Source organism: Mastigoproctus giganteus, chromosome 4, assembly GCF_048544385.1.
Source record: "Mastigoproctus giganteus isolate SK-2022 chromosome 4, ASM4854438v1, whole genome shotgun sequence".
Lineage (NCBI taxonomy): Eukaryota > Metazoa > Arthropoda > Arachnida > Uropygi > Thelyphonidae > Mastigoproctus > Mastigoproctus giganteus.
The window spans coordinates 26,968,346-26,995,344 of NC_143578.1; the positions used below are offsets into that span (position 1 = coordinate 26,968,346).

At 37.0% G+C, this 26,999-nt stretch overlaps 1 protein-coding gene across 5 annotated transcripts in view; it reads left to right on the top strand.

Moving 5' to 3' along the window:
* Positions 1-26,999, top strand: part of LOC150086494 (WD repeat domain phosphoinositide-interacting protein 2-like) — a 78,692-nt gene that overhangs the window by 43,446 nt on the left and 8,247 nt on the right. For 4 of the 5 annotated variants that reach the window (XM_090371433.1, XM_090371434.1, XM_090371435.1 and 1 more), the window contains 4 exons: positions 5,422-5,492; positions 10,552-10,662; positions 16,043-16,207; positions 21,190-21,297. In XM_090371433.1, coding sequence (XP_090227559.1) covers positions 5,422-5,492; positions 10,552-10,662; positions 16,043-16,207; positions 21,190-21,297 — 455 coding nt within the window. The remainder of the gene's footprint in view (positions 1-5,421; positions 5,493-10,551; positions 10,663-16,042; positions 16,208-21,189; positions 21,298-26,999) is intronic. The other variant, XM_090371436.1, reaches the window with a different exon arrangement.

Here is a 26,999-nt window from a genome sequence, read left to right on the forward strand (position 1 = left end):
GACATGAAACAGAGGGCATAAGTTCCATTCTGACAGGAATAAAACCCACATCTTTTATGTAGTGTAGGAGAATGGTAATCACACCCATGAGGTCTTCCCTGTTGTAAAGAATCAGCTGGAGGTGTGGATATTTGTTGATATTGGGATTGTTCAAGGTTCCTCTATCATTCTATGGGGTGTTTGGTATAGTGGGAGTCTATTAAAAAAAAAAATTGGTACAATAGTTACAGGAAAAGCAATATATTAACATAACAATCTTTAAACAAGATTGCAGGCTGGCTGTTGTCTTGGAGTAATGACATTCCTTTTTGCAATGGAAATAAGTGGTTAACATGTAAAATGTTACAAAAACAAAAATATCCATTCTTGACATTTCATACTGCTGAACACAAAATTGCATTAATTTGTCAATTGGCTCTTGTTTTCAAATTACAGTTGGGTCTCATATTAGTGGATTACTCTACATTACAACTACAGCTCAGCAAAATACAAGGCAACACTATAGTTTCAGTACCACCACACTTATGTGATCAGCAACTGTCCTTGCTCCGCATCACATGAGAAGTTGTCGCCTCAAATGTCTTAAAATCTAGGTACTGGGTGATTTGTTCTCAGTTAATGGTTCTCTGTGAGATTCTTACTTTTTGCACAGTATTTGTCATGTAAGATTAGTATTAGCAATGGCCACATGGTGCAAGGAAGCCTATGGCTTATGCTGCACCAGCCAAAAAAAATAAAAAATAGCAATAATAATAAAAGAAAATTATAATAAATAAGAGAAAAGGAAATGGACAATCTAAGTGTTTCCCTCCTCCCGTAAGTAATTATCCAGCCTAAATGTTCTCCCCAATAACTTGAAATTATTGCCCTTAGTTCTAGAATCATTTATAACCATGAAAATTGTCCTCATTCATTTTGCTTATGCCTCTCAGCCTTAAACACCTCAATCAAGTCTCCTCTAAAGTGCCTAGTTTCCAAGCTCTGCAACCCACATATTCAAAGTTTTTCCTCATATGGATGCCTTTTTCCGATCTCACCAGGCGAGTTACCTCTCTCTGGACACTTTCAAGAAGCACAATGTCTTTCTTTAGGTGCAGTCTCTGTACCTGAACACAGTATTCCAAGTGTGGTCAAACAATAGCCTTATATAATGGGATTATGATGTCCTTATCTCTACTAGCGGTTTGATAAATCATTGATAGGATGCCATGGGCCTTCCTTGCAACCAGTCTGCAATGCTTGGAGAACTTCATGTCTGACTGTGTCTGACTGTATCATAACACCCAAGTTCCTTTCCTTCACTACCGGCTTTAGTTAAACTCAGCCAAGTGTATAAGTTATTTTGGGGTTACTGTTCCCCAGGTGTAATACCTTACACTATGCTGGATTAATGCATAGCTGCCATTTTTCTGACCATCCGTGAAGTTTATCTAGGTTATTCTGAAGAAGCTCTGCTTGGCGGTGATCATCAACTATTCTGTCAATCTTTACATCTGCAAATTTAGACATCATACCCTCTATCCCTTCATTGATGTCATTTATGAAAATCAAAAACAACGGTAGTCTTAATAACTGATCCTAGGGGAAACCCCACTTCTTACATCAACCCAATCTGAGGAATAACCATTTATCACAACCCTCTGCCTCCTGCCCTGAGTCCATTCAGCTATCCATCTGAGGACTTTTCCCTGTGATTCCAACCTGTTCTAGCTTATAAGGTAACTGCTCATGTAGGACTGAGTCAAATGCTTTGTCAAAATCCAAATAAACAATGTCAATTATTCCCAAAGTCCAGCTCTTGAGTGACCCTGTCAAAATAGCTAACCAGATTAGTTAAACATGATTTTCCCTTTAAAAGAATATTCTGAATATCATCCTGAATTCCAACTTTGATCATTGTCCCCATGATTTTCCCTACTACTGAAGTTAGACTAACTGGCTGGTAACATGCCTGGTAATTGTGTGAATAGTCTGGATGACTTCTGTTACATATGTAGTAGTAGTGGCATGTGATGCAAGAAAGCAAGTGTGAGCTTATGCAGCATCAGCCAAAAAAAAAAAAAAATCACACCATTCCCTCCAAATGCCTGTCCAGTTCCTCCTTAAATTTATTCAACCTATCAGCTTCCGCAACGACAGATGGAAGTTTGTTCCAGCAATTAACCACCCGCTAGCTAAAGGCAAATTTCCACACATCTATTCTACATCTCTTTTCTTAATTCGAATTTATGCCCCCTTAGGTTCGTAATCTGAACAAGTAGAAGGATCCCATCAGAATTCAGCGTGCTCAATTCAAGGCCTTATATATCTCAATCAGATCACTGTGCAGGTGCCTAGTCTCCAGCCACTGCAATTTGCAGAACTTAAGCCTCTCTTGGTAAGAGGATCCCTTCATTCCCCTCACCAATCTTGTTGCCCTTCTCTGTACACGCTCAAGTAAATCTACATCCTTCCTAAAATGAGGCCTCCAGACCTGTACGCAGTACTCAAGGCGTGGCCTGACCATTGCCTTATACAGAGGGACAATCACCTTCTCCCTGCTAGCAAAATTCCTATATATCATTGACAAAACCCCATGACCTGCCCTGGCAGCCTGTCTGCATTGCTCAGAAAACTTTATATCTGACTGCACAATTACTCCCAGGTCTTTCATTTTCTACCACCTTAAGTGTAGTACCACACAGTTGGTACATTTCTCTGGGGTTACTTCTACCCATATGCAGTACTTTGCATTTGTCAAGGTTAAACTTCAGTTGCCACTTCTTAGCCCATCTCCCCAAATTATCTAGATCCTGTTGCAGTAGCACACTGCCATTACTGTCATTAACAACCCTGCCAACCTTTGTATCATCTGCAAACTTCAACATTAAGCCTGATATACCTTCATCAATATCATTGATAAATATACAAAACAGTGGACCTAACACTGAACCCTGTGGGACACCACTAATAACATTAGTCCACAAAGAGCAACCCATTGATTACCACCCTGTCTTCTCCCACTTAACTATCCTTTTATCCATTGTAGCAACTTACCCTTAATACCATTCTGTTCCAATTTGTACAATAGTCTTCCATGTGCAACAGTATCAAAAGCTTTCCTGAAATCCAAATATATGATATCAAAATTATTTTTTGCATCCAGTTCCTTTGTAACCACATCATGTGATGGTCATGTTAGCTTCAAGAAAACATCCATTAACTTAACCAATAAAAAAAAAAGCCTACTTCTACTTTGGGTGTAGAGTAGGTGACGAAGACAAGAACTGGGCTCCATACATGCTGCACTACATGTTCATCAAAACTCAATGCTTGGGTGAATTGAAAGGGATGTTTTATGCCTTTTGCAGTGCCCATGATGTGGGGGGAAGCCAACAAATCACATCACACTATTACTTTATCGTGCCTCCTATTAGAAAGGGGATGACAATGAAGAAAAAGTGGATAGTGATGTACTCAAATAGTCTAATTCATCCCATGCCTCAGTGAAGGACTACCTATTCCTGAACCACCTGACCATTTTTCTGTACACTCTGAACATCAAATTAATATATACAAAGTAGAGCAGCCGTCTGCATCAAGGGATCCACCATCTTGTCCAAACCTTTATCCTTCTGAATCACAGAAAGTGAGCTTAATTAGCTCATTAAGAAGAATTTGGCCTCTAGGCTAAAACAGTGGAATCTTCTAGATCATTCTGTGAAGGTGAACTTATTGTTTGTAAGGATGTGGTCTAATGGCAGCAGTGAACATGAGGCATGTTCCTGAAGAATGACAACTATTTTATAGACTAAGGTTAGCCTTATGGCTGTAATTACACAATGGAAATATTCTGCCTTCAATACCCCTTGCATATGCCATCCATAAAAAAGAAACATGGAGAACATCCTCTTAGGTGCTCACTATAACAAGAGTGGCAGATGTGATTTAAAGGTAATCGCCATTTTATTAGGAATATAAAAAGGTTACACTATGTATTGTTGCTTTCTCTGCGAGTGAGATAGTTGTGCCAAGGACACATGCCAAAAATGATTGTGTGTGTGTGAAGAGTTGAGTTGGCTTCAACAAAAATCACTAAAACCTTAAATGAAGAACGTAGCATTTAAACCTCTGATAGATCCAAATAAAGTTTTGCTTCTGCCACTCCACATTAAAATGGGGCTTGTGGAAAATTGTCAAGGCTTTGAAAATGAATGGGCCTGCATTCACATACTTGCAAGAGAAATTCCTAAGACTTAGTACAGAGAAGATTAAGGTGGGCAATTTTCATTGGTCCATGAATAAGGCAACTTTTCAATAGTTTTAATGTCCTTAGTAATGAGAAATCAGTGTGGAAAGCCTGTGAAAGATGTTTCTATTGCTTTTCTAGGAAATGTTAAAGTGGGCAACTATAGGCAGCTGGTGGAAAATCTCATTACTTTAAAAACTGGGGTGCAACATGTCATTGAAGATGCATTTCTTGGGCTGAGCTTGGCTGGCTTCTCATCCTAAGTAATGATTCTAGAAATTTTTTTTTTTTGGCCCTTGTTGATTAAATCTTAACAGTGTACAGTAGAGATTAAATCTCTGTGTACAGTCAATTTGTGGGACCCACCTTACATTCAATTTCCATATGTGCAGAGGTTAGGAATAATCTTTTCAGTGTTCCCATTATCCAATCATTTAAGATCAAATTTTCTATAGCAACAGTTGTTTCTATATTGATAGCATTGGGTGGTTGTCCACGCCTTGTATCATCAGTCAATTACTGTGCTATCTAGGCATAGGGAAAAAAATGAAGGATAATTTTTATTTAAAATTTCATTAAATTATGACTTTAAAAATTTGTTTTTTATGTATGTTGTTATAAAAATGTAGCTGTACAACTGTCACATTACCAAATTCTGCTACTTTTGAAAATGTGGTTTCAGCATTTTGTGGACAAAGGATGGCATCCTTCTTTAATCCTGATACACCTATTTGTATCCTATATTGTCATCCTGGCTGGGAGTGTTATTGCCTAGCAGCCAATCCCTGAAAGTGTATTGTCAGCAGCCAACCTTTAATCATAACCACCCTATATAATTAATTAGCTGGTGATTGAAACCTTGAAAGTGCTATACAAGTTTGAATTCCTTTCCCATGCTTAATTTAAAAAATACCAAGTAATTTAAATGTTTGTCTCTTAGTATAGTTGCTTGTTCAATAAAAACAAAAAAAGTAATAAAAACCTTATGCAAATATTGTTTGATTTCTGTTTATTTTAATTTTGTTTAAAATTATGGGAATTACCTGTATTTTCATTTAACTTGTTTTTTTGTTATAAACATGTTTTAAAATTTGGATATTGGAGAATATATAGTTAATCCAACTCAATTTCACATGCTTTTATACACATTTGTTTTTTGGTGTATTGAAACATTTTTTGTGCTTTATTTTTAGGGAACTGTTATTAAAGTTTTTAATATAGATGGTGGACAAAAGATTTGCGAGCTTAGGCGAGGAATGATAAGGTAAAATCAGTCTCGTAACTGCAAATTTGTCAGTTAAATTTAAATGAAAGGTTTTGCATTTGAATAATCTGAATAAAAGCAATTTGTTGGCATGTGTGATTAAAAGACAGTGGATAAGAAATAAGATTATAAAGGAAGGCAGTATTATATAGAAGTTTTCCTGTGATTTGATTATTTTTAAAAGAAAAGTCAGTGGCTTCACTGATCTGCTGGTAGCAGCAATTTAAAAAACAGTTATTTGCTATCAGGAAATTAAACTAGTGAACTGAGTGTTTTATCCACATAAAGATACCCTTGTATCTTAATTTTAGATTAAGCAGATACTTCTACGATTCATTAAGTATTTATTTATCTGTTCCTACTAATCCTAGTACTTCAAATAGGCCTCTGGGGTTGGGTATATTCATACTATGATTTTTTAGTGTTTCTCACCAACCATTGAAGTAAAAACGAAAAACCAAAATCGTAAAAAAAAAAAAAAAAATTTATGTTTAATATTTACAATAAATTTACAGAAGATCAAACAAAACAAAATACAATGTTACTGATGATAAAAATACTGAATTAAGATAAAATAAAACAACTGTAGCTTACAGTGAATGTACAAATAAAATGATAATAAAATACTAATTTAAAATGCAATAAAATATACTAGATTAAAAGCACTAAAATGCTAATAACTGAAGCTTTCAAAGGCTTCTGCCTTCTTTCTCAACAGTGCACTTCTATTCTGCGGTGCCTCTTTAAATACCAGCAGGTTCACGGTGCGCCTCACGTGTACTGTTCCCGTACATGTTGGAACCGGAAGCGGCTCGGGAGCATTCCAGGCGAAAACGTTCATCCCCTCCAAGGATTACCGCCTCAAAGAGGGGATGAATAAGTGTTCCCCTGTCTCTATTTATATTATTCTCAATAGAACTAATTCGTAGGCTCTCGAGCCACTTGCGGTCCCAAAATCTATGCGCCCAATCAGTGATGACTGCTTCGTCCGGGGAGATTTGATGTTGCTTCTCCCAAAAATGTTCAGCTACGGTGGATTTACCATAATCTGCATTTCTTATTGCATTTGTGTGCTCCTCCAGACGATCTTTGAGACGCCGTTTTGTTTCCCCCACACTCCGGGCACTTGATGCTATATACGACCCCACTTATATTTTCGTGTAAAACGGAGTCCTTCACCTGTGACACGACTGTGTGCAGCTTCCGACCTGGAAGCTGCACACAGCGCGTCTGGTAATTCCTTAGTATACAAGCTATACGCTCGGTTAAACCCGGATAGTAGGGAACGTATGTGGTGGCTATTGTCTGGGGTAGCACACATGCGATAAGAAATGCGGATTATAGTAAATCCGCTGTAGCTGAACATTTTTGGGAGAAGCAACATCAAATCTCCTCGGACGAAGCAGTCATCACTGATCGGGTGCATAGATTTTGGGACCGCAAGTGGCTCGAGAGCCTACGAATTAGTTCTATTGAGAATAATATAAATAGAGACAGGGGCACACTTATTCATCCCCTCTTTGAGGCGGTAATCCTTGGAGGGGATGAACGTTTTCGCCTGGAATGCTCCCGAGCTGCTTCCGGTTCCAACATGTACGGGAACAGTACATGTTTACGTGAGACGCACCGTGAACCTGCTGGTATTTAAAGAGGCACCGCAGAATAGAAGTGCACTGTTGAGAAAGAAGGCAGAAGCCTTTGAAAGCTTCAGTTATTAGCATTTTAGCGCTTTTAATCTAGTATATTTTATTGCATTTTAAATTAGTATTTTATTTTATTTGTACATTCACTGTAAGCTACAGTTTTATTTTATCTTAATTCAGTATTTTTATCATCAGTAACATTTTGTTTTGTTTGATCTTCCGTAAATTTTTTTTTTTTTTTTTTTTTTTTTTACGATTTTGGTTTTTCGTTTTTACTTCAATGGTTGGTGAGAAACACTAAAAAATCCTAGTAATCCTAGTACTAATGTATAATTCTGGATTATTTTTACTGCTGACCTTTCCAGTCAACATTTATTGGCAGAGATTTGTTTAGATTTTAATCCTTTCTTTAACTAGGAATAATGTTGCATTATATAACTTGCAATTTTCTTTCATCTAAACTTTTGTGGCTATGTGGGTCCAACTGGCAAAATGATTATTATTGTTATCAAATTATTTTATGCTAATTTTTGCTTTCCTTTGGACAGTATGGTGGATTCAAATTCCATCAGATTAAAGGAATTCTTATCAGCCTCTTCATATGTGTGCATACACATGAATGGGTTGAGTTATTTATAATAATCTAGTCAGTTTTTCTTGGTTCTGTTATACTGTCTCCATATAAACTAATGGCTATCTTTTTGCTGAATTATTGATTTTAATTAAGAGAGCATGGCTTGTGCAAATTTCTTGTAGCTTTTTACAGTTAGGTTTATCTTTCTCCATATTTTCCTAAAATATCTGAACAGAATTATTTTCTTACTCTGTTTTTTTAAATTTCTGACCATTACTGTTCTTCCTTTGTTGTTACAGGTGGGCAGGAGCAGCAGTGCCGTAGCACACGCTTCTTAATTAGACCGGGATTCGAGCCCATGACCACCAAATACAGAGGATGCGGAAAGATCAGGGAATGACCACTGCATATCCCTGGAGCATTATGGCCTTAGTTGCTAATGCTCCTAAAAACCAAACAACAAACAAACCTGTTGCACTTTCTAATTTCATATTTTTTTGAAACTTCAGCTGTATCGCATAAATTTCATCACCTAACTTTGCATATTAAATTTTGCTCATAACTGGATAATGCTTCCCAGCCAATTAAACTTTTTTTTTTTTCACCATACCATTTCTAAAAGCTATTCCTTCCAGTCTTTCATAAGTTAGTTTATAATTGCTTAGTTGCAGCTATTCTGTATTGATCCTTCTCATTATGAGAAAACACAATTTTCTGCATAAAATATCTATTTGCAGGTCTGTTTTGGAATCTACTTAAAGGTCTTAGTTAGGTTAATCACCTTTTAAAAACTTGGTTTGACCAAGACAGGATTGAGCCTGAAGAGTTGCTGTACTCTGCTTTCCTGTGTTTATGGTTTACCCAAAATTCACAAACTAGATTTATCATTAAGACCTTTTTTGTTTGCTTATCTGTATTTCTTCTGGTTCCTTGTGTTGAGGACATTAGGGATGCACTGATTTATTGGTAATCAGCTGTATCGGCTTTTTTGCTGATTAATCGGTTCTCATTAAATTTAATTTTCACTTATTTCATCTCTTCCAAAGGAATCAGTTTTGCCAATGGATTGGATTATAACAATTTACTTTCTTCACTGTTACCTTCATTTTCAGTGTCTGGCTGCTGATTTGACTATTTATTGATACAACAAACAAAAACATCAAATAGTAATTTTGATAAATGCTTAGCTTTTGAACTATTGTAATACAATTAAGAAAAACATCTTGGAACATTTAAGAAAGTAAATAATTTTAAACAGTTTTAATGAATATAATCAAATTCCATTACTCTTAAATTAAAAGTAGGAACACAAGTTTCTCCATTTTTCAGGGCATAACTGATTTCTTGCAGACTCGTATATATTCCACCTTCAACTGAAGGTGGTGCACTTAAATATTTTAAAGCTAATTTCCTCAAAGAGGAAAGGTTTCTTGTAAATTTTTCCAGCACAAGTCAGTTTTTGGTAGTAATTTTAAATTCAAATAATGATGCATTTCTCTTGAGCAAGTGTGTAGTGAATCTCTTTGGCCCTGTGATCATTAATATCCCATAACGTTTTCTTTGCTAATACAGCTTGCCTTAGTAGGAGGCTCATAGGAGCTTCTGTACAAGTCCTCTTCAACTTATGATTGTTTCCTTTGCTATTTCTTGAGGATGGAACTTCCTAAGATAATTCATCATATTAGATGTAAAGGTTTTAAAGCTTTTTCCCCTCCCCTTGATGCTAGCATCACACAAACTGCATATGCAGAGTTATCTTTTGGGTCTACTTTAAAAAAATTCCACAATACTCGGCACCATTAGGGTAACTGACAATTCTTTATAAAAGAAGTTAATTTTTTTCTTATTAAAGATCTGAAAAAATTGATTAAATTTAGATTAGAACTTTAGAAATGTTAAGTTTTTGGATGATATTTTAGACACCCGACAGTGAACTTTCCGAATTAATATATTCAAAAGTATTACTCGGAGATATATGCTGTCGCAGACTTTTTGTAGCGAGTGACATCCTCTATTGTAATGCAAAATTTAATTCGTACCTTAGATTAGTTATGGTGAGAAGCAAAAAACATGCTTCCTGGTAAGAGCCTCTTTGACAACATTCTCACAATTGGTTAAAGGACAGATTTATTATGCATGTGCAGGCCAATTCATACCCTTGTGTATTCAGGTTATGTGCTGTCTTTGAAAATCTAGCATCACCAAGAAATAGTGCTGGATAGGTTCAGTTCAGCATTCCCCTGAACAGAAGTTAGTTTAATTCTCACTTTGTAATTTGCTTGCAAAGTACAAAGTGAGAATTAAATATTAATTTAATTAATATTTAATAAAACCTTTGATTCAATCCTGTTTGGTTGGTTGGCTTTTCAAATTAATGATATTTATTTATTCATGCTGGGGTAGTGATGCTGAGCATTGAACTTAATCACTGTAGACTTAAAAGCTAGTTGTGTTTTCTTTGATTTTTAAATTTTCAAAAACAATATTTTGCTAGGCAACACTTGGCATGTAGACTCCTTCATTCATGCTAGTACAACATCCTTGAGAGTGCCACACAAGTTGTGTAGCAGTGCTAAACTATTTCGAGGTGAACTTCCCTTTCCATTACAGAACTAATGTAGTTGCTTTTTTCTCTTTTATGTGCAACTTTCCTTAGTGGTAGAGGCACTGAATTACATCAGTGATTTAGATGATTGCATAGCAGTCATTAACTTTTTCAGAATAAACACCCAAATTCATAATTTGGGGTGAAAGACCTTTTTATTTTAGTAAAATGTATTTTAAATTTAGATAAAACTTAATTTAAATTCAGTTTAAAAGCTTTTTCCTCTTTTATATTTAGATGTGCCAACATCTATTCCTTGTGCTTCAGTGAAGATAAATATCTGTGTGCATCCAGTAACACGGAAACTGTGCACATATTCAAACTAGATGATCTAGACAGCACAACTGAGTAAGTAAAAATTGAACATATACATCGATGAGTCAAAACATTGACCTCTTACCTAATATGATGTTGGTCCTCTGTGCAGCCAAAACAGCTCATACCCTGCGAGGGATGGACCCTACAAGATTTCTAAATGTCTGGTGGTATCTGGTACCAACACGTAACCAGCAGATCCTTTAACTCCTGTAAGATCCGTGGTTGAGACACTGCAGATCAGAGTTGCTGTTCCAACACAAACCACAGATGCTCGATGGAATTGATGTCTGCAGAATTTGGAGGCCAGGGCAATATCTGGAAGTCTTCCTCATGTTTTGCAAACCAGTCTTTAACAATCCAGGTGGTAGGGCATGGCACATCCTGCTGAAAGACTGCACTGGCAGAGGGGAAGACTGTTTAGGTAGGTGGTAGACGTCAGAGTTCTTGACACATGGATGACTGGACCCATGGCTGTCCATGTGGTACAATAGGAAATCTGATTCATCAGACCAGACGACCTTCCAATCACTCAAGGTCCAGTTTCGATGCTTGTGTGCCCATTGTAGGCACTGTTGCAGGTGAACCGTGGTTAGCATGGGCACTCAGAGCGGCCTGCGGCCGCACAGTCCTATTTTCAGCAGGGTTCAATGTACTGTTTGTTGTGACACATTACTCCCGTCACCAACATTCCAATTACTGGAGAGTTGTGCCACAGTTGCCCTTTTGCCACATACCATCTGGGAGAGCCTTCGCTCACCTTGAACATTGATGAGCCGTGATCGTCCAAAACCTCTCTGGCGATTCGCGGGTTTTCCCTCCTTGGACCACTTTCGGTAGGTACTAACCATGGTGGACTGTGAGAACCCAACCAGCTGTGCCACTTCAAATATGCTCTGACCCACTCTGGCCATTACAATTTGGCCTTTGTCAAACTCGCTTAAGTCTGCTGCCTTTCCCATCTGAAGAACAAGAGTAACGCTGATTAACGGAGCTCAGTATCAGGTGTTTTTTATACAGTGTCCCCACCAGTTCAAGCACCGTAGTTCACCTGCAATTGCTTTGATTTTCATGACTCACTGGTCATAATGTTTTGGCTTATCAGTGTAAGTTTGTGAGATGCACTTCTGTTGCTATTATTTCTTTTATCAGATATCTTGGTTGAGATTGATCTAGTGCAAAGAATTATTTATGACTTATAGAATTTCTACCATCAGGAAATGAGCACAGCCCATACTTGTCAGTAGTGTAGAGTACATGTAGCAAACAGATGCAGCAAACTAGGCCCACAAATTTTTGCTATGCTGCTGCTCTACGTTGGATTTTTTAGTAATGTTTCTGCCTTTCAGAAAATTCTATTTACCAATTGGATTCTCTAAAGAAGGGATTTTAATAATACATTTGTACTAGTTGCAGAGATGAGCACTGATGCGATGAAACAGTTTAATTTAAGAAACTTTACAATTGTAATTTAATAGTTTCAACTTAGCCATACATTTAGGCAGTTTTCATAGTGTCCTTACCAATTAATGAAATTGGTGGACTTTATGGTATAACAGCACAGTTGACTTGGATTGCAAACAAAAACTTTGTACTAAATTCCTGTGTATTAAGTTCTAATCTTGGCTGGACATTTGCTTACTAGAGGTTGTGACAATATGCAGACTGCAGTTAGCTATTGTATGGTCTGTTTAGAATGTTTTACTTTTTGTTAAAACTGACTGGTCTATAGTTGCCCATATCTATGTGTATAGACCAGGCAACTGAAGACCAGTCAGTCGTGGACTTCATGGTTTCAGTCACTTCCACCAGTGGACATTTCGAACCACCTGAAACATCCCCATACCATCAGACTGCTTTCACCAAACTTCATTGTTGAAACAATACCCTTTAACAGAATGTGCTCTTTGAAAATTCTCTTAACAGAATGCTCCACACCTACATATCTATTAGGTTAAAACAAATAGTGAAAATTAAGATTTGTCACTGTAGAAACTTCTGCTGCTGCATAAGTCTGAAAACCAGGAATAACAACACTTTCTTATTGGTTAACATGAAATTGTGCTTAGGCACAGCTACCCTACCATTGAGCCCCTGGCTGTGTGCATTTCTTTACAGTGGTTCACATGGCTCTTGACATTCTTTGCAGACAACACAAAGGGCTATCCTCCCTGTTTGTTCAGTAAATTTGAAACTTTTTTTTTTTTAGTGTCACCCTCATTGAATAACCACTGTAGTAGTAGTGGATTGTGGGAGGTTCAGAAGTCGGTGGCACAGAAAAATTACTGCATGCTGCATCCCACCACCATTCCATTGAAAGTTTGTATGTTCTGATTCACAATTGTTACTAGTTTGTAACATATTGCTGCTTGAGAGCTGGACTCAAGATTTATATTAGTATATCTAGGCTTTGATATGCATGTTTTTGTATTGGGGGTTTGCCTGGTAGAATTCACAATATTTATGAATATACAGTCTGGCCTCATACCATGAACTTAATTAGTTCCACGAACCACTTTGTGGTACGAAATGCGATTTCCCATAGTATCCTATGGGAAATAAATTAATTGGTACCAGACCCTCCACGAAAAAAAGGCCAGCATTTACATACACTATTTATTCTTCATGGTTACAGATTCATGGATGCTTCAGGTTCAAGTTCTGCCTGTTTCTGATTTTTAATATTGAAGAATCAATCCAGTGTTGATTGCTTTTCTCTTTTTAAGGAGGTGCCTGAAGTAGTGAACCACTAGTCATTGTAGAGGTCCCCCACTCTGTTCACTTCAGCTGTGTTGGAGTGCCACTCCAACACCCTGTTGTGAAGCTTCTTCCAGTCCTGAAGAATCTCTTTGGTAGCTGAAGGCATTGGACCTTTTGTTTTCCTCTTTCTCCTCCTCTGAGGAAACGTTCCCATTTCTCCAACCTGATGTTTATGCAGTTCCAGTTCTTCTGTGGTCAGCTGCACTTCATACTCCTCTAACTCCACATTCTTCCAGGTCCTTAGCTACTGCCACAATGTCCTTCATGACTTGGGCTCCATTATCAGGTTCTCTTCCTTGAACACAGGTTTCTCCAGGCAGAGTTCAGGTGCCTGACTGACACTTCATGCCAAGCTTTTTCTATGAGTCTAATGGTGTGCACAATGTTAAATTCTTCCTTCCAAAATTCCCTCAATGTCATGAAGCTGGAGGCATGACAAACTTCAAAGCACCTGGTGAAAAGTGCTTTGGTGTAGAGCTTCTTGAAGTTTGCTATGACATTCTGGTCCATTGGCTGAATTAGAGGTGTAGTGTTGGGAAGTAAGAAAAGCTCCAGGAAGCTAAACTCCAATTCCAAGGCATCTTCTAAATCAAGTGGGTGGCCATTATCCCTGGTGAGGACAGCGTTCAGTGGAAAGTTCTTTTCCTCCTGGTATTTCTTCATTGTAGGTGCAAAGACTTCAAGCACCCAGTCCTTGAAAAGAAGCTTAGTAACCCAAGCTTTTGGTTTAGATTTCCGGTATACTCCAAGTTTACCTTTGACCATTGAGTGTTTCTTAAATATCTTGGTGTTTCAGAATGATACACCAAGAGGCTTGATCTTCTGGTCTCCACTAGCATTGGCAGCAAAGAGAAGGGTCAGCCTGTCCTTCATAGGCTTGTGGCCTGACAGAGCTTGTTCTTCCTTTGTGACGTAGGTTTTACTGGGCATTTTTTTTTTTCCAGAAAAGCCCAGTTTCATCACAGTTGAAGACCTGTTGTGGTCTTCCCATCTTTCATGAGCTTCTGAAATTTCTTGGCAAATTTATCAGCAGCATCTTTATCAGCACTTGCTGCCTCCCTGTGCCTTATAACACTGAATGCCAGTCCTCCCATTAAACTTCTCAAACCATCCCCTGCTTGCCTTAAATTCAGATTCTTCAGAGCTTGGGCCTGGAGTTTTTTTTCCTTCAGGTAAGCATAGATGTGCTTGGCTTTCAGACAGATGACTTCTCTGCTGATGGTATCTCCTGCCATTTGCCTTTTGTGGATCCACAGTAGCAAGTTCATTTCATCAATGATGATGGGGTTTCTTAGGATACTTAATCTGGTCACTCCCTTTGTAACCTCAGCATTCTTGGTCTCCTTGTTTAAGATGGTTTCAATGGTGGATTTGTTGACTCCATATTCAATTGCCAGATCAACTACCCTATCTCCTTTTTCATGCTTGGCAATGTCTTTCTTGGTTTCAATAGTTATTTTCTTGAGTGTTTTATTGGGCTGACTTACACTGACACTCTTCTTAGGACCCATTTTTTGAATCTTTTCAAAATCTTTTTTTAACTCTTTTCAAAAAACAAATTTGGAACTTTCTTGAAACAAAAGAAAGACATGGTGAATAAAACAATGTTTTGTATTAACCACTTCCCTGATTATCCCGAGTTAACTTGGGTTAGCATTTTAATGTAAAATTATTATCCCGAGATACTGTATCTCATGGTTGTGTAAGAATTTCTTTCAATACTTACCCGAGTGAAGCTGTCAGAAGCAGTGAAGGGTCACCTGAGAAGCCGCTGGTGCATGGTAAAGTAGTGCAATATGGCTCTTGTGGCCATTTGCTGGTGGGCACATTTCTTGGAGTATTTTTATCTGAGACAAGCGTCATATGACACCTGCTGATACCTTGCATATTGTTGTCGCCTGGTATTCTTTCCTGAGTACTGTGCTGCACAAGGTTCTGTTTAATAATGAAGAATTAATTATGGATAATGACTAAAGAGTATTGCAGTTCTGATTAGGATAATAATTCTAGGAATATACAACATTGAATATCTCACTGAATACTTCAATTTGTTCCATAATCAAGCATAAAAGCAATAAAAATCGTTATTTAAAAAAATTGGTATTTTTTTTTACACAATAGGGAAAAATAGTAAGGGAAGGGGTTAAAACTCGGGTTCGTGGTACGAAAAGTTCGTCGTATGGGACGTTCACTGTAAGAGGCCCTACTGTATAGTGTATTCTAGTTTGGGTACTAACTATAAATTCCACATATGGAAAAATTTTCTGCTTTGTTGCTTGCTGTTGATTATTTCCTTTCCATTACTTTATACAGATATGTTGATTAAAAATTATGCAATGTATAAAGTGTTATGTTGTGCATCAAGCTTTCTTCTACCAATTAAATTACTTCCCCCTCCCTTATACTTCAGCATTGGAAAAGATGTTCTACATGTGAGACTCTTTAAAATATTAAGAATGCTGGCATATTATTCAAGTAAACCACAATACTGACTAGATTTTTTTCTATACAGTTTAATGTGAAATTGTTAAGTATTGTTAAATTACTTAACTAGTGTTACTTTTGGTTCTAATCCATAGTAATAGATTGGTTAATATAAAAACATCAGATTAGAATTATTTTGTTGATATGGATACCTTAATTAATTTTATAGGAAGAGGCCAGAAGAAGAAAGTTGGTTTGATTATTTTGGAAAGGCTTTAATGTACTCTACTAGTTATTTGCCAAAAAATGTCACAGATATATTTTCAAAAAACAGAGCATTTGCAACTGTCCATCTGCCATTTTCTGGAGTGAGGAATACATCAGTAGTTGCAGTGTAAGTTTTTTTTGTGCATGGAACTTGTTACAACAGAGTACATAAGAGGTTTATTTATAAGTGTATAAATGTGCCATGGTACTAAATGTAAGAAAATATATTTGAAATGAATCGTTAAATTGAGAAGGGATGTTTATTGTTAATCATGTGTGTAATATAGCATGTTACTAGTTTTGCAACCATCATAGATCAGTATAAATATTGTGTTGATACCCATATTTATTTATTTGATATCTATATATTGGCTATATAGGGGCAACTAAAGATTTTTGTTATCTATTTATTTAAATAGATTAACTGATATTTTAAATAGTTCAAAAATTTATGAAGTATAAGAATATATAGGGGGAGAGAAAAGAAAGAACAGATTTACATGGACTATAGCTACTGATAATCAGAAATCCAATGACCATGATGAATATTAGTGTAGTGATAAGATAAATGGGAAGAGAAATAGAAAGGTAATAGTGATCATAATTATTTTAGTGATAGCAAAAAGAAAATAAAATGAAATAATACTAAACAAAAAGACACTGCCATATAATTTGCAACCTTGGTGCCACTTTTCAAGAATCCAGTCAAGATTGCAAGTAAAGATGACAATATCAGACCTTTCTTTTGATGGTTGTCTTGGTTTTGGACATAAAATATATGCCATAAAGATCTAGGTTAAAACTAGATATAAATTATTTTGGAATTAAGGCATTAAAAAAAAAACTAGTGTAGCAGAAATTAACATCAAAACAAAAGTAACAAGTAAGGAAATATGTGTTGGACATGTACTTATAATTTATAATTCACAATTATGTCTAATACATTCCTTTTTTTTAATTTCATTTTAATGTTAATTTCTGCTATGCATTTAATTTTTTTAATGCCTTAATTCCAAATTATTTTATTTTAACCTAAACCTTTATGGCATATTTTTTATGCCTTATGCCTGACAATTTGATATTAGCATTAGTAGAGACATATGATGCAAGAAAGCAAGCTTATGCAGCAACAGCCAAAAAAACCCCTCCCATTTCACCCCTCCATTTGTTCTAAATGCCTGTCCAGCTCAGCCTTAAATTTATTTAGGCTATCAACTTCCACAACAAAAGATTGAAGTCTGTTCCACCAATCAACCACCTGCTGGCTAAAGGCAAATTTCCACACCTATTATTCTACAACTGTCTTTCCTCTATTTTGAATCTCTGCCCCCTCAGGTTCTTAATCTGAGCAAGAAGAATCCCATCAGCATTCACTTTATACACCTCAATCAGATCACCTCGCAGGTGCATACTCCAGGTGCTGCAGTTTGCAGAACTTAAGCCTCTCTTGGTAAGAGCACCCCTTTGTACCACTCACCTATCTTGTTGCCCTTTGTACTTATTCTAGCAACTCTACATCCTTCCTAAAATGAAGCCACACCTAGAGTACTGTACACAGTACTCTAGGTGTGGTCTGACCATTGCCTTATACAACAGGATAATCACCTCCCTGTTCCTGCTAGCAAAGTTCCTATATATCATTGACAAGACTGCATGACCTGCCCTGGCAACCTGTCTGCACTGCTCAGCAAACTTCATATTTGACTGCACAATTACCACCAGGTCTTTTCCACTTCCCCCGAGTGTAGTACCACACAGTTGGTATGTTTCTCTTGGGTTATTGCTACCCATATGCAGTACTTTGCATTTGTCAATGTTAAACTTCAGTTGCCACTTTTCAGCCCATTTGCCCAAATTATCTAGATCCAGTTGGGGTAGCATACTGTCTTTACTGTTGTTAACAACCCTGCCAGCCTTAGTATCATCTGCAAATTTGGATGTTAATCCTGATATACCTTCATCAATATCACTGATGAATACACAAAACAATGGGCTCAGCACCAAACCCTGTGGAACTCCACTAATAATATTTGTCCATGAAGAGCAGTGTCCACTGATTACCACTCTGTCTTCCACTCAACCATCCCTTTACCATTGTAGCAACTTAATGCTTAATGCCATACCTCTCCAATTTGTACAGCATTATACAATCTTGATGATTGGTTTATGAAAAGTCACACCAAGATGTCACAGTATTTTTGCTTAGTGTTTCATTTTGTATTACAAAATGAAATATTATTAAGCAAAAAGATAGTGCCACATACATATGGTACAAGAGGAATTTTACTTATTCTTACAATTTGTTTGCTTGAAGTCAAGTATAGAAATTCAAAACAAATAAACAAACAAATCCTGATACAGCCACTGGATAGCATTTGGGGCTAACAAGAGAACTCCTGAAAGTAATGAATTATGTAAAAGGAAAACCTAACTATAGTGCAGTGGCTAATTAAGCTTGTGAACAGCTATTATAATGTAGATAACCAATCAAAGAAACAAAACTGGAGAAGGAATACTAGTAAACAATTTCATGAGCTGTAAGTAACATTAATTTTTCATATTATTTGGAAGTATCAATGAATTTTCCGAAGTCCATGAAGGGATTTGGCACAGTGGTAAATAAGACTAACCAACATCTTCAGTAGGCCTTGAATTCAATAACAAAATAGAACAGATTTGTCTAAGAAATAACAAGGTATGTATTTTTATGGCCACCCATTGGTAATGACCTACAGTTTGCATCTGAATGGCATCACTGGACTATTGATGATTGTAAAAAGTTGCCTTTTCCAGTTAACTGTTTCTGGCTGGTCACATGAAAGGTATACATATAAACTGGAGGAAAACCATTCCACTGTCCTAGTTAAACAGGAAGGTGGTGGCAGCTGTTTTTATGTGGGAATCTTTTGGAGCCATCATATCCTTCAACTGCACTCCAAATGTTAAAAATGACCTATTCATTGTGGCTGATCAGGTACACCCCCTTCATGGTGACTGTCTTCCAAGATGGCACAGTTGTTTCAGCAAGATAATGCACCCTGCCACATCATAATTTGCCAAATGTGAAAGTGTCTTCCAGGTGCTATCTTGGCTGCTGAATTTCCTGGGTATGAATTCCATAGAATGTCCCTGGGATTGTGTGGATCTACATATCAGGCATTTAGGTCCTTCATGGATTATGCCAGATCTGTGATATGCAATCAGGTAACATGTGCAACATTCAGAGGCCTTGTAGAGTGCCTTGCCATATGGTGGCAGTACTGGTGATAGAGGACATACTTATTGTGATGTTTTGACTGGACTGTGTGTACTTGCAAGTGTTAAAGGCCAGGCTCCAGAACAAACAGGAACTGAAAGCAACTTGCTGGCTGTTGGACTTAGCTGCTATAAGAAAAATCTCTTTATAACAAATGGAAAGGTAGCCCTTCCTGAAGTACATACACATTTCCAAGGTTATTTCGGAGTTCAGTAAATTCTGCCAGTTATCTATTCCTAAGTAATTGTAGACATGGTTCTTAATAGATTTAAGCACAGAATTTTTTAAAATTGGAGTTTCAGATCATGCCAATCAACCATTGTTTAATTTTAGTTTACAAAAGCTGAAATTTTCTGGAATTAAAGTGAACTTGGAAAAAGTAACAAAATAGGTTTAAAAAATAGTATTACATTAGAAATGTAGTGGAATTAATTCTTATTTGATTTTTGGAATGATTTCACTCTCCTTAATATTGGGTCAAGTCAAAATAAAAGTTTATGTACAAATTTAATTAAGAATTAATTTCATAAAATCCTCATCCTGCACAAAAATTATAAATTTGCTCCTGAAAGGGTTAGTTAGTACCTAATATTTCTGTTGAAATTCTGAATAGTTTAGAACTAGAGGGCTTAGTGTCACAGCATTAACTAGAAAATTGCATTTTTATTTTGAGACAACTTTAGTTTAATTTTATATAAACATATAATGCATATCATGTCATAAATATATTTCTCTAGTAGTTTACAAGCTAGCTTGGGCTATAAGCACATTTCTGGTAAACCAACAAAATGTCAAATGACTTTTTCTTGGTTAATTACAAACTCTTGACACTGAACCTTCACATTATATACAGGGTGTTTCAGTTAAACGTTTCAGAACTTCTAAGAGGGGTAGGGTACATCCTGGCAACTCGAAATCATATAGCAATGTGGGGTCGGAAATGCTTTCCTGAAGCGGTGTTGTACACAGAAGCACCATAAAGAAAAGAGACCGTAAGTGAGAAATCGTTTTAATAATACATGAAAAGAAGCAAAAGGTACATGGATTAAAGTAAGTGTTCGAAGTTTCTTCCACGGATTACAATGCACGCCTCACATCTCCGACGCATGGACATCCGAACATTCTGGAATACTCCAGGCGAATTTCTTCGGCAGCTACTGCGATTCTTGCAATCAGCTCCTCAGCATTGTCAACAGGGGTGTCATAAACTAGCGATTTCATATGACCCCAGAAATAAAAATCAAGACATGATAGGTCGGGTGACCGAGCAGGCCAACGCACGGGACCACCACGTCCGATCCACTGTTGACCAAATGTGACATCCAGGTAGTTACGAACATCTCCGCTATAATGGGCAGGGGCTCCATCGTGTTGGAACCACATTGTCTGTTGCGTCGATGCAGAAATCTGTTCATCTCTCAAAAGTTGTGGCAATACTTGCTGCAGAATGATCAAGTAGATAGGTCCGGTTAGACGACACGGTAACAGGTAAGGTCCGATGAGGTGATCTCCCATAATACCGGCCCATTCATTGACTGAAAATCGAATCTGTGCTGCACGACGACTTGTGTACAATACCGCTTCAGGAAAGCATTTCCGAACCCACATTGCTATATGATTTCGAGTTGTCAGGATGTACCCTACCCCTCTTAGAAGTTCTGAAACGTTTAACTGAAACACCCTGTATATATATGTGTGTATATATATGTGTGTATATATATCACTAATGTACTAAGTTTCTTTTGCATGTGTGCCTCCTTGATACATGTAAAGCTGCTAGTTGTGCTCTTTTTCTTTCTTTGGAAAGAAATTATGAAATATTTTTTTAATTATTACTTTCTTTTTAAATTTAGGATCCAAGGCCAACCTCGGGTTCTGATTGCAACAGCTGATGGATGGTTATACATATATGATTTTCATCCATTACTGGGAGGCCAGTGTACTTTTGTTTCAAAACATAGGTAACTTCCTTTTTCAAGGCATTTTATATAGAAAATATCTATTCAAGTTTTTTTCTTTCTGGAAGTTTAATAGATTGTCTCATATACAGTATAAAGGGGATATTTAATGCAAAACTGAAAGGACAAACACTTCTGCATTCTGGGTTTATTTCTTAATTTACAAATTGAAGAGCAAACTTTATGTTAAATTAAGTAGGGATGTAATAACTGTTAAAAGCTGGTATCTCATGCCTAGGCTACTATAGCATGTCTGGCAAATAATGCAAGAAAATGTGCTTATAAATGCCCACATCATCTGTCCATCCAATTTTTGTGTAGTTCATTGAATTTATTCAAACTACCCACCCCCACAACAACAGACTGAAGTTTGTTCCAACAATCAACTGGCTAAATATGAATGTCTTTAGCCAGTGGGTGATTGATTGCCCAATATAACTTCCACACATCTTGTAACCACCCTTACTCAATTTTATGCCCCTTCATATGTGTACTCTGAGCAACAGAAAGAATGCCATTAGCATTAAGCTTTCTCAATCCATTCAAAGCCTTAAACTTAGTCAGATCACCTTGCAGATAACTAGTCTCCAGGTATGTTTTTGCAAAAACTGAGTCTTTGTTAAGAGGACCCTTTTGTTCCCTTCATTAATCTTGTTGCCCTTCTCTATACAGGGTGATTCACTACCAGTGCAACAAACTTGCAGGAGGTGTAGGGGGCACGAAGAAGAATTGGAATCACATAGCATTGCAGGGTCCGAAATGCCTTCGTCATGCGGTAGAGGACGTTGAACGGGAGGTCGCGTGAACAGCGATCCTGCTGGAAGTCAGCATTTGCAAACCATTTCTGTTGAAGAAACCAAGTAGCAAAGGTCCTCCGGAGTGGATAATCTGCAGGCTCATGATTGGACGCGTTGCAGATGGTATGAACTCATTTGGTTTGTTGACAGTATCCTCCATACAGTGGATTGGGAAATACCCAATCGTTGGCCTATCGCTCGAGTACTCTTACTTGGATTGGCTTCTGCAAGACGTAGGACATTCTCCTCATTGTCTGGCGTCCTCGTCGTTCGCTCTCGATTCATGGTACCTCTCATGAAACAGCCAGTCTCACGTAACCTTCTGTGCACACATACAAAAATTGTATGATGAGGAGCCCACCTGTGCAGGAAACGTTCCTGGTACAAGCGCAGAGCGGCATGCCCGTTACAGTCCGCAGCTCCATACGCGAGGTGCATGTCGGCCAGTTCAACATTTGAATACTCATCCATCCTACTGCCTCGGGAACCGGTTCGCAAATGCTGACTTCCAGCGGGATCGCTGTTTACGTGACCTCCCGTTCAACATCCTCTACCGCATGACTAAGGCATTTCGGATCCTGTAATGATATGTGATTCTGATTCGTCTTTGTGCCCCCTACACCTCCTGCAAGTTTGTCGCACTGGTAGTGAATCACCCTGTATAGCCATTCCAGCAGATCCTCATCCTTGAAATGAGGTCTGTAGACCTGTATGCAGTATTCAACATATAGCATAAACATTGCCTTGTATGATGGAATAACCACCTTCCCTTATCCCTGCTAGCAAAGTTACTGTATAGCAGGGGTCCCCAAACTTTTAGAGAAGTGGGCCACATATGAATGTTTGGTAGGCAAAGAAAATTCCTAATTACTGAAAACTACATTCTCTGCATAACTTTAATGTTGTGCAGAGAAACAAATTTTATTCCTACCTTTAGTTATTAGCAATGGCCACATGGTGCAAGGAACCCTTATGTCTTATGCTGCACCTGCTAAAAAATAAATTTATAAAATAAAATTATAAGAATTAAAAGAGAATTAAAAACATAATATTGAGAAGGAAATGGACAACCTATTAGTTTCCCTCTTCCCATTGGTAATTATCCAGCTGACCTTTGAATTTCCCCAAAACTGTCAGCCTCTACCACCCAAATAGGTGACTTATTCCAGTAATTTATAACTGTGCCTAAAATGAAACTTACTCCCTCCGTAACTTGAAATTATTGTCCCTAGTTTTAGAATCATTTATAACTGAATTTTCCTCATTTTATTTATGCCTCTCAGAGCCTTGAACACCTATCAGGTTTCCTCTAAAGTGCCTAGTTTCCAATCTGTTCAATCCACATTTTAAGTTTTTCTGATCTTGCCAGGCAAGTTACCAGTCTTTGGACCCTTTCAAGAAGCAGTGTCTTTCTTTAGGTTCAGTCTCCATACTTGAACACAGTATTCCAAGTGTGGGCTAACAATAGCCTTATAATGGGATTATGATGTCCTTATCTCTATTAGCAGTTTGATAAATCATTGATAGGACACCATGGGCCTTCCTTGCAACCAGTCTACAATGCTTGGAGAACTTAATGTCTGACTGTATCATAATACCCAAGTAATTGAACTGTATGGTATATATCTTCACTCATCAATTGCTATTGAAAAATGTGAATTCATGAACTTTCTACGAGCATTAGCTCGTAAATCTTCAATTCTCCTTACAGTTGATGAAGACAAACTTAGATACAAAATTCTTTACTTTCTCAGGATATATTGTTTTTGCAATTGCCATACAAATTTGTTTTACAAATTCTCCATCTGTAAAAGCCCTTCCTGCTTCGGCAATGATTTGGGAGGCTCTAACTGCATATAAATTGAATAAAAGTTCTAGTCTTCTGTCATTTACTCTGAAAAGTTGAGGTTAGTTCTTGGAGTTTATTTTTTTCTGCTGCAAAGCTTCTTGAAACTTATTTGTATTAGTAATGGCCACATGGTGCAAGGAAGTCTGTGGCTTATGCTGCACCAGCCAAAAAATAAAAATACATTAAATAATAAGAGAAAAGGAAATGGACAACCTATGCATTTCCCTCCTCCTATAGCTAATTATCCAGCTGACCTTTTAATTTCCCCAGACTGTCAGCAGTCTACCACCCATGTAGGTAACTTATTCCAGTCATTTATAACTTGCTGGCTAAAATAAAACTTCATTCCAGTCTAAACTACCCCTGTAACTTAAATTATGGCCCCTAGTTCCAGAATTATAACAGTGAAAATTGTCCTTATTTGTTTTGCTTATGTCTCTCTTAAACACCTCAAGTCTCCTCTAAGGTGCCTAGTTTCCAAGCTCTGCAACCCACATATGAAGTCTTCCCTCATATGGTGGACGCCCTCTTGCTGATTTCACCAGGCAAGTTACCTGTCTTTGTTCTTCTTGAAAGGGTCCAATGTCTTTAGGTGTGGTCTCCATACTTGAATACACTATTCCAAGTGTGGTCTAACAATAGCCTTATATAATGGGATTATGACGTCCTTATCTCTACTAGTGATTGTTCGATAAATCATCGATAGGATACCATGGGCCCTCCTTGCAACCAGTCTACAATGCTCAGAGAGCTTCATATCTGACTGTATCCTAATACCAAAGTCCCTTTCCTCCAATACTGGCTTTAGTTCATCTCTGTCAAGTGTATAAGATATTTTGGGGTTACAGTTCCCCAGGTGCAATACCTTACTCTTTTATGCATTAAAGCATAGCTGCCATTTTTCTGGCCATCTCTGAAGTCTAGGTCATTCTGAAGAAACTGTGCTTGGCCTCAAACTTATAATTTGATGCATGTTTTGTGGTGTAGTGATGTCACATTATATTCCTTTAACACAAACAAAGCTTCATTGCAAATAAAGACAAGTGCAAGTATCATTGAGCAGTACAAAAAAGTAATTAATTGGCCACTGCTCAATAAAAACATGACTTTACATCAACATTTTTTTATACTTTGACATTTTTATGGGATCACTGGAATAAAATACTTGTGAATATTGAAGTAGCAATAGTCTTAATTTTATGAAATATTTTAACATGAAGGTTATATTCATATCACTGTTATATCACATAAAATTAGTTTATTACACTGTTTGCCTAAAACTATAATTATAATATAAAACTATTAATTATGTACTTTTATAAGGTGTTTCTGGTATCTTACCGATACCCATCATCAGACCATGCTGTGGGAGAACAGAAAGGGATACAAATTTGTAATATTTTAGTATATTACAATTATCAATCATACAGTTGCAAATTCCAGTATTGCAATTTGCAACTTACAATTCTAAAATAAGTTTTTTGAATTGCTGTTAGAATAGAAAACAGGAAAGCTGAGGTAATAACAAAGGTTAAATTCATACCTGCTGACAGCCTTTTGCCAATCTACAAGAAACTTTGTACATACAAGCTGCCAGCAGTTAATTCATATCAGAGGGATTAACACCATTAACCAATAGGATAGTGTTGTATTTTTATCTTGGATCTGGGATTCTTGTATAGTAAAGGGGTGACCTTTGCTCCCATACTCTTACTGATGATGGTAAATCAGGGTTCATGTGTGGGCTGGTTCAGGATCTTACCAATACAAATCATCAGACTGCTGCTGGTGCCAGGTTTTATCCTGCATCTGGGATTCTTGGGTAGTGGAAGCCGAGTGTGACCTTTGCTCCCATACTCTGGACATTGGGGTTGGTGTGCAGGCTGGCACTGCTCTGCACTGCTCAGAACTTCATGTCTGACTGCACAGTTATCTCCAGGTCTTCTCCATTTTCCTATACACCCACAATAAGACCTTTATCAGTTTGATAATCATGTTTTTCCCATTCTGGCTTCAGATTACTGCAGTTGAACCACCTGTGCAGTGTTTGTACTTGAGGCAAAATGCCATTGCCATACATCAGTGTTCTTTGCATCTGTTTGCATTTATTCACATTTCTTCCATCTGTGACTGTCTTAATAGAAAAGTTCATTTTTTTGGTCACTGTACCATAAAATTGCTTAATTATTCCTTAGGTATATAAAGGTAGTTTAGCAGTAAAATAGTTAGGCTTTATTTAATCATTTTTATTGGGTTTTTTGCCCTAATGTTATATTAATAAAACGATCTTTAAGTTAAATTACATGAAATTTACATAATGTCATTAATGGTTTTTACACCCAGATGGTTCATGTCTGTTTAGCATGCTTTAATTAATGTCTTAAATTCTGGAAAAATTCTATTTTCCAAGAAAATAGTTAGTGTGATCAATAGATTATAAATTTCAAAATCTTTTATACAAAATAGACTTCTGAAAATAAGTTGACTTGATTTCAGTGTTGTAGTGGTGAAACATGGCTATTTATAATGTTTGAATAATGATGCTGGAGTGTTGTTAACCAGAATTTTTCAATTTCTGAGGTCAACTCTAACATTGAAAACAGAGACTACCAACTGTAACAAGATTTCTTAAGCCATCATTCCTCTCAACTTTTCTGAATTGAAATTATAGAACTGACTAAAGTTCTTTTCAATTTAATTCCGTATCAATCTTGACTTGGTGCATTATGGTCTTAGTTGCCAATGCACCATAAAATACCAACCAGCTGTATCAACAAGATTTTATACATATTTGGTACTTTGGTATTTCCTACCAAACTGGTGTTTCAAATAATCTTTCTGTAAACTTGACTTTATTGAAAGATTTAGTCCATTTTTCTAAATATGTAAAATTTATATTTTACATACAAATATCTTTAAAGGATATCATTTCTTAATCCTGAATCTGATTGCATTGGTGTAATCAGGGCATCTGTTTATTTGGGACAATCTTTTGTGATTTGTTAATTTTGCAAACCTCATGGGAACAAATTTTTCTTCATTATGGAATTTCAACATTT